This window comes from Hermetia illucens, chromosome 5, assembly GCF_905115235.1.
Source record: "Hermetia illucens chromosome 5, iHerIll2.2.curated.20191125, whole genome shotgun sequence".
Classification (NCBI taxonomy): Eukaryota; Metazoa; Arthropoda; class Insecta; order Diptera; family Stratiomyidae; genus Hermetia; species Hermetia illucens.
Window position 1 is genome coordinate 55,504,424 of NC_051853.1, and position 13,877 is coordinate 55,518,300.

Consider the following 13,877-nt stretch of genomic DNA (forward strand, 5'->3'; position numbering starts at 1 on the left):
TCTTGCATCCACCAGTATGAATGCTAAGCCATGCACTTGGTATACACTGGTACCGTTGTTGCTTGTCTCAGCGGGCTCTGATTGTGGTCACAAAATCAATTCGTGTCTTAAGAAGACCGTGGAATTAAGTCTTCCAGACAGGTGCTCACGTAAAACCCTCAAGGACTTAACTGTTCATCGTGTAGAGTCAGTTCTGGGAGAGGTCTAAACGCAGTTTACCCTGGATAATTAATATCAAGATATCTTCACAAATCCATGGGGTCAACCGCTAAATTTCGCATTATTTAGGGAAAAGAAATTACAAAAATGGATTCCATGTCGAACAAGTTTATTCAAAAAATTACAATAGATTTACAGCAAAATAATCGATCACCATTCCATTTACTTAGTTTGTCGACAAGAATGTGAGTTTCTCGTTCAGTTGCAGCTGCGTTTTGATCAGTTGTGACAGAGTTACAACCATCAAAAGGTCCTTAATGTTCGAGTTGAACATTTGGTTGAATTGTTCCGGCGACATGTTCGGTACTGAGTGAATCAAATCGAGGATAGCGCGTCCCACGGCGTTATCTGGTTGCTGTCGTTCGGCCAAGACATCCTCAACGTATGCCAGCATCTGCTCGAGGAGTCCTTGTAACTTCACAGAGGCTTCGGAAATTTGTGCCAAGTCCAACATGGGGGAAACTGTTTTCGGCCGGTTGGGGTTCGAGACGCCAACGGTCTTTTGGCACAGTTGCAGTCCGACAACCTCCGGTTCGTAGCAAGTCACTTCGACATTGATTGGGGTGAACATGCAGCCCATCTTGCCACCGGGCACTCCAAGTTGGACGCACAAGTAAGCCTTGAGTCCCATCCGGGCGCCTTGCAGCGACGTGTCCACAGTCAAATGGATGGGATTGTTGCATTCGCGGGCGTAGTATTCGTGGATGACGGAACTGTGGTTGGTCACTTCATTGCCTGTAGCCCACCAGCCAACGATGCTCTCGTTCGGGTTCACTCGCTTGTTCAGGTCGTACAAATCCAAGGCGTAGCTGAGTTCGGCTTCTACTTGGTCGTCATGTTCCTTGTGTGGTACACAGAAACAGTTTGTAACCTCAATGACGCCCTTGTCCACGGTTCCGAGCAAAGTACCAATCACACGATGCGAGTCTGCGTTGCGACGTTCAAAGGCGTCCACTATTTGAAATAGGACGACGGGGTGAACGCGCACGGTTAAATTTAAGTTCGACATTTTGGGCGACACGAATCTTCTGCAAGACACACGCCGCAAGATCCTCAATTAAGTGACAGATTTCAAAGAAGAAAGTGTCAAACTGATGATGCCAGTTCGACAAGGATGAGTTGTCGTAATTGCTGCTGGTGGCGCTGTGGCACGAGACTAGTACTAAATTTTGACCGGTAAGAAATCAAATTATAAAGCAATTTATGCCCTAGAAAAGAAATGACAACATGGTGGAGATTAAACATTAAAGAATCGGAATGAGTTGGAAAGTTGAAATAGAGATAAAAGCATTTTGCAGCGAAACGCCCGCCCAGCTGACCGGAGTCCCAACCGCGGCTCTATTACAACAATTGTTTATACCAAATTGTTTTCGGCCAGTCCAACTGTCAAATTGCCGTCTTATGTGTAACTACGAGACATTCTTTTGATTTATCAATTTATTGTCACTCGATTTTGTTGTTTTCTCGGATTCTGGGCGTGATCGGTCGGAATTTGCTTTTTCTTTGCATTGATTGTGTTTGTGTGCTCCAATTGTCGAGAAACTGCAATGGTAGAACCGGAGTAATTGTTTGCATCACCGAAAAATGGAAGACACCGGATTGGATATAAATTATGCGGATCTCTCACGGCCGCAAGTGATAGCGAAGTATCTGGAGAATTTGCGTGTACTCAAAAGAATTGCCGAACACAACTGGCAAATAAGCTCGCGGCAATTCGATGATTACATTTATACGCAGTATTTTGCGTTCGGTCGTAACATTGGCACCTTCACAAGTTTGTACAGCAACTACCAATGGGTGGGCGGAAATGGAGCTGAATTGGTTAAACAAATTATGGACCGGAAGCAGAAGATTCTCCTGTGGATGCTGTACCTCTTCATTGCGTTGCTCTTCATATCATACAAACATGAAGCGTCGACGATTGTCTTGCGCAACATCCAAACTTTGATCTATCCCGGCATGAAACTGTGGCGCAAGATGACTTTGCCGGTGATAAGCAAATTCCCGGGACTCACGGAATTGTACGACGAGTCGTGTTTAATCATGAATCCTTTCTTCAAAGTGGATGACTTGAGCTGCGAACCGTGCGCGGATGTGATGAATGTGTTGGACTTTACGCACGTTAAGCAAACCAGCAATTTGGTGCCTTTTATATTTAAGGTGAGCAATATCGGGAACATGGTCTTCTCACGTTAATAATCTAATCAGAAATTTAATAACTTTCGTTTGTATGCACCTAACACAGGACTCATCTTTGGTGCATGTTGTTGGTAACTTGCAAAAGAAAGTAGACATTAACGACATTTCTTGCCGATTTCTTCCCAATATATATATGAAAAGTGGATCACGTACGAAAATCTCAAGCGAAAAGATCGTGGTCGAAGCGCGGCGAGCCGGCCCAAACCATCGTCAAGCCCGGATTGACGGCCAGGAAGGTTTTGCTGTGTGTTTAGTGGGATTGGAGAGGAGTCATCCACTATGAGCTGCTCAACTATGGCCAGACCCTCAATTCGGGATTCTACTCTGACCAACTCGACCGTTTGAAGCAGGCGATTGACCAGATGCGGCCAGGATTGGTCAATAGGAAGGGTGTTCTGTTCCACCAGGACAACGCTCGGCCTCCCACATTTTTGATGACCCGCCAGAAGCTACCGGAGCTCGGATGGGATGCCCTATCGCGCCCACCGTATAGTCCGGACCTGGCACCAAGTGATTACCATCTCTTTCGGTCCATGCAAAACGCTCTTGGTGCTACTAAGTTCGCCTCAAAAGAGGCTTGCGAAAATTGGCTATCTGAGTTTTTTGCATATAAGGAGGGGGGGTTTTACAAGGGGGGGATAATGGAGTTGCCTTCTAAATGACAACAAGTTTGCGAACAAACCGGCGCATATTTGACTCAAATCGGATAATTCTAAGTATGTTAAATAAAGCGTCAAAATTCGATCACAAATGTGACATTACACCCTCCGGGAGAACGGATGAAAGAAATGGCAGTGGGAGAGTTGACGGTTCTTGCTACCCTCTTCAGTACGGAAGTGTTGCAATTTGAATTGGAACCCTGCTACTGGTACTATCCTTTGAACACTTCAAAGCACCTAGCATGGATGGCACCTATCCAGCAATGCTAAAGGAAGCTATGGAGTATTTAGAGCGATTGCTAAGGAATCTTTTTCTAGCATGTCTTGTTTCGGGCCATGTGCATGGCAGAAGGGTCAGATATTGAAATAATAAAAACTTGTTGTTTCTTTTTCGTTGGTGTGTTGATGTCAGCACTGAAGAAGGGAACAAGTGGTTCCCGAAATATCGGTATTTGCAAGAATAAATATCCACACAAGTTGTTACCACTGATGAAGGGAACAAGTGGTTTCCGAAATATCGGTATTTGCAAGAATAAATATCCACACCAACGAAAAAGAAACAACAAGTTTTTATTATTTCAATTAATTAATCGTTGGTCAGACAGTCTTCATACCGATGATTGGGAAAGATGATTATTCTAAACTTAACTTCATTCTTGCTGAAAAGTTGGGAAAGACTAGTTGAGCGTCACATTCGTGGGAAGGCATTTAAATCGCCCCCATTTAAGGGGGTCATCCCGTGTGTCGGATCCGAGGAATCGATTTTTTTTGCATCAATTGTATCTAGATATAGTGCAGAATATATGGGCAAAGTGATTTTTTGATATTCAGAGACGTTCGGAAATTATAGTGTTAAGCACAATTGCCGTAATAAAGCTCGTATTTATCGGTCCGAATTGCGTTTCAATGACTTCGCTAAACGGACAAGAATTGAAGCCAAAATCACATTTTACTTTTTAAATGGGTTTTTCTCGAACGTGCATATTGAAAATCTGCTGCCACCGTAGCCTAAAATCTATCCAACGAAATTTTTTGAAATTTTCACGACTTATTCAGAATATATTGCTACCGTAGAATAATTGCAATTCATTCGGTAGTTTTTTTTTTATTCATTAAAGAAGTCTTGAAAAAATACCGATATTCATAAAAAAAAGTTAAACACGGCACCAAAAATTTAGCTTTAAATATTTTTTAATAATCGTAGTTTGTGGACTGTAGTTAAGTCTGCACGTTAAAATACTGTTTACATTTTTTCTTTAAGATGGTCGCAGCGCCATCTAGCGTGGCAGCAGAAAAACACCTTTTTTGGAGATTGGTGTATAAATTGCTCTGCATTTCGTTAATGAACTATGCTGTCGAGGTGGAAGAATTATTGGGGATGCTCAAGATATTAATAAAAATATGGTGAAAAATTCGAATTTGTATCTTTATCCAGTTCTTCACAAAAAATTTCTAAAAAAAGCAAAGAAAAGACGGCCTTCACACGGGATGACCCCCTTAATGAAAACTTACATGCTTACCAGCGTGTTAAGTCCTGTGAGTCTACTCTTCATTCTTTGGTTTCAAAGATAGAGGACGCAACTCTGAAGGGTGCGAACGCGATGGGGGTGTTAGTGAACATTGAAGGGGCGTTTGACTGTGCGCCTTTCCAAAAACTTTATGATATCACCGGAGCGCATGATGTTGGTGATCCTTTAATTAAGTGAATAGATGCTGTGAAAGTGAAACAGGTCTCGTTCTCAGAACCTATACAACCGAAAAATCCGCCAAATATCGAAGTGATGCATCTCTACATAATCTAAGCTTCAAAATATCCGGTTCCGATATCTCCACAAATAAAGTTAACAATAGTGTATACTATGGTAATATTATAATTTTTTGGAAATTTACCTGAAAGCCCCCTTAAAGTTTATCCTAGAAGTGCAAAATTTGACATACGTTTATAATATATCGATAATAGAGGACATAACTCTGGAAAGTTCGGACAGAATGCAATTATTATTAACGAAGTTATTAAAAGCCAAAGTATTGCATTTCACGTAAATTTATAGCATTCTAGGAGGTGTGTGAGGCCCGTTCGATAAAAACTTAGCCTCATCGCTTAATGGCGCCACTATCGCAAGAGAAATTCACTATCGCTGAATCAGACTTGTACTTTTGTTTTGACCGAGTTTCAACGTGATCGCACATCGGTTTTTGATGAGTCACGATCAGGTGCCGCAAAAACGGCTACCATGCAGGATAACGTATTAATCACTAGAGACTGTCATGTGTGTGTGTATACGTATATGCTATATAATTGAAGAAAGGCTCCTCTTCCTCTGTATCGAAAATCTCCTTTGGAGCGTAGTCAAATCCCGCAATACAGATCCTCTTAGACACCGGTTCCTAAGTCGTGAGAACGTGTCTGCTATTAATTGGCTTCCTCTTCTGTGGATTACGTCATGTTCAGTAGCGGGGCCGGCTCGTGGACTCAAATGCACCATTTTTAAGGTTTTGTGTAAAACAAAACCTTATTAAAATCGGTTTACTGTCTGTTTGTCTGTCTGTCCGTCACATGTATTTTTCTCGGAGACGGTTATAGCGATTGATACCAAATTTGGTGGAAAGGTCTTCAGTACTACATGTGCATCAACTATTCCCATTAAACATCACATTTATATGGTTAAGCATCACATTCGTAATAAATTCGCCTAAAATTGATAAATTTAAACTGCTATAACTCTGCTACTAATGACAGGATTTTGAAGACATTCTCTAATATTATGCGGGATACTATCCTCTTTGGTGCTACATTTTGATATTCCTAAAGTGAACTAAAGGAGGATTTTCTGATCCATTGTTAATTTTATTTGAGGATATTAGAATGGGATGTATTTTGAGACTACATTTCATGTAGGCGTATCACACAGACTTTCGGGTTGGGCAGTTTCCGAAAATGAGTCTCACTTTAAGTTTACACGTTTTGACTCCTTACCTCCCTATTTTGCAATTTATGTCAAAACTATTTCTTCGTGAAAGTACTAATTGAGACATTTCATTTGGTGAAAAAAATTGTTTGCATATCACCTTTGCTTGTAAAGACCCTTTTTATGCCACTCACTATATCCGTGGCATCTCACAGTTTCCATATATTCACCAAATTTCGTTTCAATAGATTTTGGAGAAAAGTCGGCCATGACTTCGAAAAAAACTTCGAAAGTAGGAGTATATTCGGAGTATTTTCGGCGAACCTACTTGCCTAGAGTTCTGACGATCTACTATCCGATGGCCCTTTTCCGGAGGCGGATTTAGACCGCGATCTAGCCCTATCCTCTGAAAGCAAGGCACTGACTGCTACTGCCAATTTAGAAACGGTGGCTGTTAGCGTTGCCACCGTCTGCTGCCGTTGAGCCACCTAGTTTGACGTACCACGAGACATCTCGCCAAACATGGGTCGCACGAGTTAAGGACTCATAAAGAAACACCAATGAAAATATCAACATATGGGATACGGACCACACCCAAGACCGCACATATCATACTGATCATAAATGACCAAACGAGAAAAGAGTTTCAAAGCAAAAGAATAATAAAGAAATATAAGTTAAGCATGCCAGTTAGGTAGGCATAAGCTAAACGGAAAGCATAAATACATTGAATACGAAAAGGGCGCGAGTTCTGTTACTTGAGTTTTGTCATCAGACGTAGATCTGCTAGACTAGTATAATTTTTAGCAATATTGTGACAGGATCCAAATAAAGGATCTACGCTAATTTGCAAAGTATTTTTTTTATAATTTGCAATAAGAGTAAAGATTTAATTAACGAGATTTCGTTTGCCGTGGCGGAGAACGTGTCCACAGACCCCGAATCCGAAAATGCCAGGATGACCTGTGTTCTCCGGAAGTCTCTCCATTGACAAAGATTGCAGCAGCTCGATGCGGACTTGGTTGCCACCCAACTGCTTAATCGTAACAGCATCGAGGTTCCACAAAATGTCAGTTTTCTACAACTCAAGCGAGAATTCCAGCGATATAAGCTAGACAAGATCTCTTGTGTCAATGGTGCTATTCTATTCTTGAAAGTCCAGTGGAAGAAGACGGGAATCCGGTGTTAGATTGTTTCTGACGGCTACCTCAAAGCGAACTCTACTCGGGAGCCGGTTTCTGATTACAAGATTCAGGTTCAGGTTAGGGAGCATCACATGTGTACTGTGCTATGTACCAACGGAGGCTTCTGATATAGTGGAGAAAGATGTTTTCTATGAGCAACTACCGCACTTCGGGAGAGGTTTCTTAAAGGGGATCTTGTGATCATGAAGAGTTATCTGAATGCCAAAGTGGTGGGTGGGAAATACGGGGTTGGCGATCATAATGGTAATAGTGGGAAATCTGTGGTTTCCTTCTACCGCCTCGTCGTTTGTCATTTGTCATTCAAGACTGTAATGATACACTATAGTACGCTGTAGGAGCCAGTGCGGTCAGCATAATGCTCGGCTGAAATTATTACCCTGATTTGACCCAAGTACTCATTCAGAGCTGAGTCGATTGTGTCCGATATTCACTCACGATAAATAATCTCCCCGCCGTCATTGAGATTTGAACCGCTACGACAGCCCAGCGCTGTACCACTGAGCTTTCCGGACTGGGTTTCCAAATAGAAGAGAAGTTATTTCGGCCATACACTCAAACGGAGTAAAGTCATTGGGCTCGACGGTCTCCCCGCAGTGTTAAGCATCGTTTTCGCAGATTCCACTCGTACAGAAATGCTGGGAATCCGATGCCGTGAATGTCTGGTTGATCTCCAATATTGAATTATTGGGGTTGAATTTTAAATAATTTCGGAATGCCTGTAAATTTTACCGTTATTGGTCATACTTTTTTAAAAAGTAGGTCGCTCCCTTAAAATGGTCTGTTTTACACAAAATCTTGCAAATGAAGTTGGTTCAACGCAGCTGAGGCTGCCTCGCAATATTGTTTTATCTGTTCTGTTGTGCCAACGCATTTATGAAGACATTATGACGGGACGCATCTTCAGATTACGAAGCCAGGATCCAGGCCAGATACCTGTAGACGTCACCTTAGAACCATATTGTGCGGAGCAGTTGTGAAAAGGGCGTTGCTAGAAACCTACAGCACTCAAGCGTGAGCCTGAATGAAATGTTGTCCTCCTACTTAGAGGCATTTATACAGGGTGCGGCAGCATAACTTCCTTTTTTCAAAACTCAATAAAAACTATTGTATGCATCGGAAAATATTTTATTTTTTATAATGTAGGTACATGTCTAAAGTTTTTATTTACATTGTTTTGAAGATCAAATCTGTTAGGTGACGTCCCCCATTCTCCATACATTGCGTAAACCGATTTCTGACGTTTGTCATGACACCTGCTATGCTAACAAGAGCAGGTGTTATGTTGGTAATTTCTTCTTGGTTGTTGGTGTTCAAATCTTGTAGGGTTCTTGGACGGTTCACATAAACACGGGATTTCAAAAAACCCCATAGAAAAAAATCACAAGGGGACAGATCGGGAGAGCATGCCGGCCATTCCAAATCGCCCCTAATTGAGATAAGGCGCTCTGGGAAGTGTTCCCTCAAAACAGCCAACGATGCTCTTGAAGTGTGTGCTGTTGCACCGTCTTGTTAGAACCAAGTGTCCCCCTAATCCAAATTTTCTAGCCGTGGGAAAAAAAAATTCTGTAGCATGTTTACATACCGGTCCGAATTCACTGCCACTGTAACCTCATTTTCCTCAAAAAACCAATAATTGGTGTCAGCCCAGTAGCGCATGTTTTGTTTGTTAACCGACCCACACAAATGAAAATGGGCTTCATCGCTAAACGGGAACGACATCAAGAAGAAGCTCACACGCGTTCATCCGAGAATTGAAGTCACCTTCTGAAAGTTCCTGCATTATCGCCATCTTATAGGGATGAAAATGAAGATCACCACGAAGAATTCTTCTCACAGAACGACCGGATAGTCCAAGGGCAGATGCGTGTTTGCGCGCAGAACGCCGTGGCGATCGCAACATTGACGCTCTCACTGCTTCAATGTTCTCAGGTGATCTAACGGGCCGAGGGACTCCAGTTCTTCCTTTTGTCGTACTTGCAGTTTGTCTGAATGTAGTGACCCATGTAACAATTGATATGCGGTCTGGGACGGGAGCCAACGGGGCTAAATTAAAGCGATTCCGAAATGCACGCTGTGTTGCAATAACCGAACATCCGCTTGAAAAGTAAACCTCAACGGCAAAGGCACGCTCCTCACTATTCCAGCGCATGGTGGCGACTGAACCGTGTCGATACAAAACTTTACTGTATCCCCTCTTGAACGAGACCACTAGCGCTCCGCTATGACATCAACTAACTGAGTGGCGCGCATTTTAAAAAAGGAAGTTATGCTGCCGCACCCTGTACAATATGTTAAAAATAAGAGTTTTCATGTCCTCCACTTTTAGCTTTATGCTGTGTATTGTTTAAATTAGGCTCAAGGGCTTAGAAATCGAGTGTTACTTCTAATTTGTGTAGACAACTAACGAAACTACTTACTTTTCGTACGAATATCGAATGATATCATTTATTATTTCAGATAAACCAAGAGCCCGTTTTTATGTCGGACCTCTTTGAAGTCTATAAAGCCAATAAAGATGTTTTCCGTAGAGATGCCTATCGTGTCAAGTCAACAAATCGTGATGTCACCAATCTGGATGAAATGTTCCAGGATTTCAATCGAACTCACCAGATTCCAAGCCATAATTTATGGCGATGTAATCGCATGCCGCCTGCACGCCAATTAAGACAGATGTTCGTCCGACCCAGTCGTCTTCCAGCAACTGGGCTTGCATTGGAACGATTTTTGTCAATAGATACCAAGGATGCACCAGTGTATCCACTTCCGGATGCTGAATGTGAAAATATGTATATACAACAGGCGTTAGGAACGCGTACAATAATATTACGTCCAGCCGTGGAATGCCGGCACATATGCCGAACGATTTCTGTTCGTTTGCCCCAGTCATTTGTTCGTAAGTTTTTAGATGCTGCCACTAGACGTTTACCATTAGAATTACACTTCTGATTTTAAAAATGTCTAAATGTCTCTCCTCCTCTGTTCCCAGTGAGCTACAACTGGTGGTATTGGAAGCCGATATCTTTGCCAGATCAATTGACCAACTCAATGTCAATCAGCCTAATCGGATCCTATTGTTAGTGAGCGAAGTCTCTTTTAACGGTTCTAGTCATAAAACGAGAATTTTAATCAAGGGAGAAACGACGTAACTAGCGCCCGACAAAGGTTGTGGGAGTGACAACTAAAAGTAACACCATTTGAAGATTTGATTTAAGCCAAAAACGTATATAATGCATTTAACTCTTTTACGTTTGATTTTAAGTAATAATGTAACGAACCCTTACCAAAAAATGAGATGGAACTGTAATATGATTTTTTGGCCATTTCCTCTAGAGTAGAATGAATGGAATTTGAGAGAGGAGAAAGCAGAGTTTTATATGATGGACGATGTTGCTTTATTACTGGTAAATATCTGAATGCATGAATCCTAAACCCTAATCTTATGATATTGTTTGACTGTACGGAAACCGTAACGTCAATAAAGTTAACAAGGAAAGTGAAAGCTTCAATTATTTATTAGGTGTACATATAAGTTTATGTTATTATCAAGATAATATCTCCATATTCCGTGTTATTTTTATGGTTTAAGCAAGTGAAAATGGATCGCTCAAATTAAAATATTGTTGAAAATAATCAAAATCATGCCAATAAATGAAATGCTATTGAGTTTTTAAAGCTTGTCTAGGATTTTTCTTGGTTTGACGAGTTATGCACCTAATCATTTTATATTGGATGGATAAGCTGAACTCAGTTGGTGGTGCTGCAAAGAAAATTTGCACCATCCACTGTCCTAATTGCTCTTCTCGATCGGTTTAGAACGCGAACGAAAATTGGAAAAAAATATCGGTTCTACCGTGTGCGATTGAGAAGTGAACATTTACGATGGATCATATTCTCATTCGATACTGCTTCTGGTATCGATGAGGAGTAGCCAATGCGGTTCTCCATTTCCCTCGGTATTTCCCGCTCATGAAGTGTGGAGTAACCTCCATATATGCGAGATTGTCGGGGAGTTAGGGGGGTAGGAAAGAAGGATCCTCAAATCAAAGAATTTAGTTACGGGTTCATTATTGATTTTTACTCAGTTAAGAAAGTAAACGACGATGACAAGGTTGGTCGTTTAGAGGTAAAAAAAGAAGAAACAAAAGGAAGAGAAGGAAAAACAAATAAGGAAAAATAGAAATTAAAGCAATAATAACAGGCTCCAAACTCAAGTGGAAGATAATGGATAGGTACAGCAGCTGCAGGAAAATTAGAACTCGCAGAAGTTAGAAGAGCTTAGAAATAAGCGCAAATAATTTATTTACATGTGCCGCTCTGAATTTAGAATAAGTGGTTTTAATTTCCCAGCTTAGAATTTTGTTTTCTGTTTACAAGGTTTTTCATTATGTTTTATCTCCTATTGTTCTCATATTCTCATTTTTTCTTTTGATAGGATAAATGAATGTGGTTACCCACTAAGTGTTGGACTCTCGCTACGGTGAGTCGCGAACTATCAACTAAATACTTCCCTGAACTGGCCTAAAAACGTTCGACTTCTACTTGGGGTTAGCGCTCCCGCTCCCCCGCCCTGAGGAACCGGAAAGTTATGGAATTCCTTTCATCAAATGAAGAGGGGGGAAGAAAGGGAGTTCATCATCATCATCAACGGCGCAACAACCGGTATCCGGTCTAGGCCTGCCTTAATAAGGAACTCCAGACATCCCGGTTTTGCGCCGAGTCCATTAATTCGATATCCCTAAAAGCTGTTTGGCGTCCTTGCTTACGCCATCGCTCCATCTCTGATAGGGTATGCCTCGTCTTCTTTTTCTACCACAGATATTGCCTTATATACTTCGTCTTCCATACGAAGCACGTAATCTGCCCACCGTAACCTATTGAGCCGGATTTTATCCACAACCTGACGGTCATGGTATCGCTCATAGATTTCGTGGTTATGTAGGCTACGGAATCGTCCATCCTCATGTAAAGGAGGAGAAATTGTTAGCTTAAAGAACACCCCGCCATTTCGCCCCTCCAATGCTTGAGCTCACTCTTCTTCGCAACTAGATTGATAGATAGATAGTTGGAAACACCGCATAATTTCACTCAGATTCCCAATTTTGCACAGGTAACACGGAAGTATTCATGCCCACTTAAAGATTCGGTAAAGAAATAATCAATCTGACTATGCTTTCAATTGGATCTAAGTTGTCGATGAGTCGCGCAGCATATCAGCTCTTGAATCTTTTTACTAAGAGAATTGGCACTAATTTAGTGTATGTCATCGTTCTTCATGAGCCACTACCTATCTTGCACTTGTAGACCTTTTTGCGTTTCTTGATAAGGTGGCAACGATCATCACTTCCACGATCACTAGCACAGGAAGGTTTAAGACAGCGCAGTAGGAAGACGCCACCTCCAAGGCTTCCCGTCTCTATACTTGAACAAGGCGCTTACGAGCATCAGTCCAAATCTCCGGGCCATAGAGCAAAATGGATTGAACCTTAGGACCCCCGTACGCTGCTGTTTTGATTTACTCGAAAAAGCTCGAGTCGAGTATCAATCCAAGGTACTTCACCATCGGTTTTGACTCTATAATCATCCATATGGGACGCAGGGTTGGGATTCGCTTCTTAGTCAAGATGAGTACTTCCGCTTTCTTCAGCGCAAGGCTGAAACCATGCGCCGTTATTGATTCGCTTATATGTATGTCGTATCAATATGCGAAGTTTGCTTTGTGCCTGTTCAGCAGTGAGTGTGACATGGAACATGATCTGAAAAATAGAATCTTGTCGAATCTTGGCAGACTATCGTAGAAAGCGTTACAGAGATCCGGTCCTGGGATGGAAGCCTGCGTTATTTCCGACGTGATCTCCATGTTCCTCTGACCCTTTATTGCCTCATAGAGTAGGAAGCAATATTCGCAAGAGGCAGGAATTTTATAGTGTAGTTAACATATCTGCTCATCTTACACAATTGAGGACATTTTGAACATGAACAATTACAAAGAGCACTCGATTGTGTGCCTCAGTTCGATGAATAGCATCCCCAGTTTCTATAATAACATCCACTGTGGATTCTCCTGCTTTAAAACCGGACTATCTAGGGAATAAGTTCCCGGCACCATGTATCTCTTCGGCGAATCTACACCTCATGAGCTTTTCGAAGATTTTGGAGGGTACTTCTAGCATACAGAGTGGTCAGTATGTAGGCAGCGACTCAGAGGCTCCTTTGCCTTGGCTGTAAGGAAAAAGCCTCCCTTTACGATGTCGAGGCTTGGGTGGATGGAATGGTTTCTTGTATATTGCTTTTATTCACAAACGAATTCACAAAACTATAAATGTTCAAAATTCAGAAGTCGCACACAATTCTCGGTTACCAATATTCTACAAATAACCAATAATACATTGATTCAATTAACTTTAGACTAATATAATGGCAATATTAGCATAAATTACAACGGATACAATTTGCTTTCAATGTTCAAATTATCTGTATGCACAACTGTTAGTTAAATTAAATGCAAGCGCGCTAGGTATCAGTGGTCGTTCCGAGGAGCTTAATTAGCGCCATAGTACGCGGTTTTGATGCCTATAATCATGACTGCTGCGGTAAGAGTAAGGGGGCAGAGTCTAGCCGGCTCAGATTTTCAGTGTCATTCCAAAGGAAAGGAAAGCATCTCTCCCACACTGTTAGAGATAGAGACC

General features: G+C 41.7%; 2 protein-coding genes across 2 annotated transcripts; one reads left to right on the top strand and one right to left on the bottom strand.

The window, feature by feature from the left end:
• Positions 1-309: 309 nt before the first annotated feature.
• LOC119656704 (eukaryotic translation initiation factor 3 subunit F-1) lies at positions 310-1,314 on the bottom strand. The gene has a single exon (XM_038063213.1). The coding sequence runs from the start codon at positions 1,226-1,228 to the stop codon at positions 386-388; it is 843 nt and encodes a 280-aa protein (XP_037919141.1). The 5' UTR covers positions 1,229-1,314; the 3' UTR covers positions 310-385.
• A 291-nt stretch (positions 1,315-1,605) lies between these two features.
• Positions 1,606-10,866, top strand: LOC119656703. Its single transcript, XM_038063212.1, has 3 exons — positions 1,606-2,379; positions 9,649-10,084; positions 10,178-10,866. The coding sequence occupies exons 1-3, from the start codon at positions 1,804-1,806 to the stop codon at positions 10,267-10,269; spliced, it is 1,104 nt and encodes a 367-aa protein (XP_037919140.1). The 5' UTR covers positions 1,606-1,803; the 3' UTR covers positions 10,270-10,866.
• Positions 10,867-13,877: the final 3,011 nt, after the last annotated feature.

What these genes read in the sequence shown, in the direction of transcription:
- LOC119656703 (XM_038063212.1), top strand. Translation starts at nt 1,804, where the DNA reads ATGGAAGACACCGGATTGGATATAAATTATGCGGATCTCTCACGGCCG. An exon ending in TGGTGCCTTTTATATTTAAG is followed by an intron (nt 2,380 to 9,648) that starts GTGAGCAATATC and finishes TTATTATTTCAG; the next exon opens with ATAAACCAAGAGCCCGTTTT. An exon ending in TTTGCCCCAGTCATTTGTTC is followed by an intron (nt 10,085 to 10,177) that starts GTAAGTTTTTAG and finishes CTCTGTTCCCAG; the next exon opens with TGAGCTACAACTGGTGGTAT.
- LOC119656704 (XM_038063213.1), bottom strand. Translation starts at nt 1,228, where the DNA reads ATGTCGAACTTAAATTTAACCGTGCGCGTTCACCCCGTCGTCCTATTT.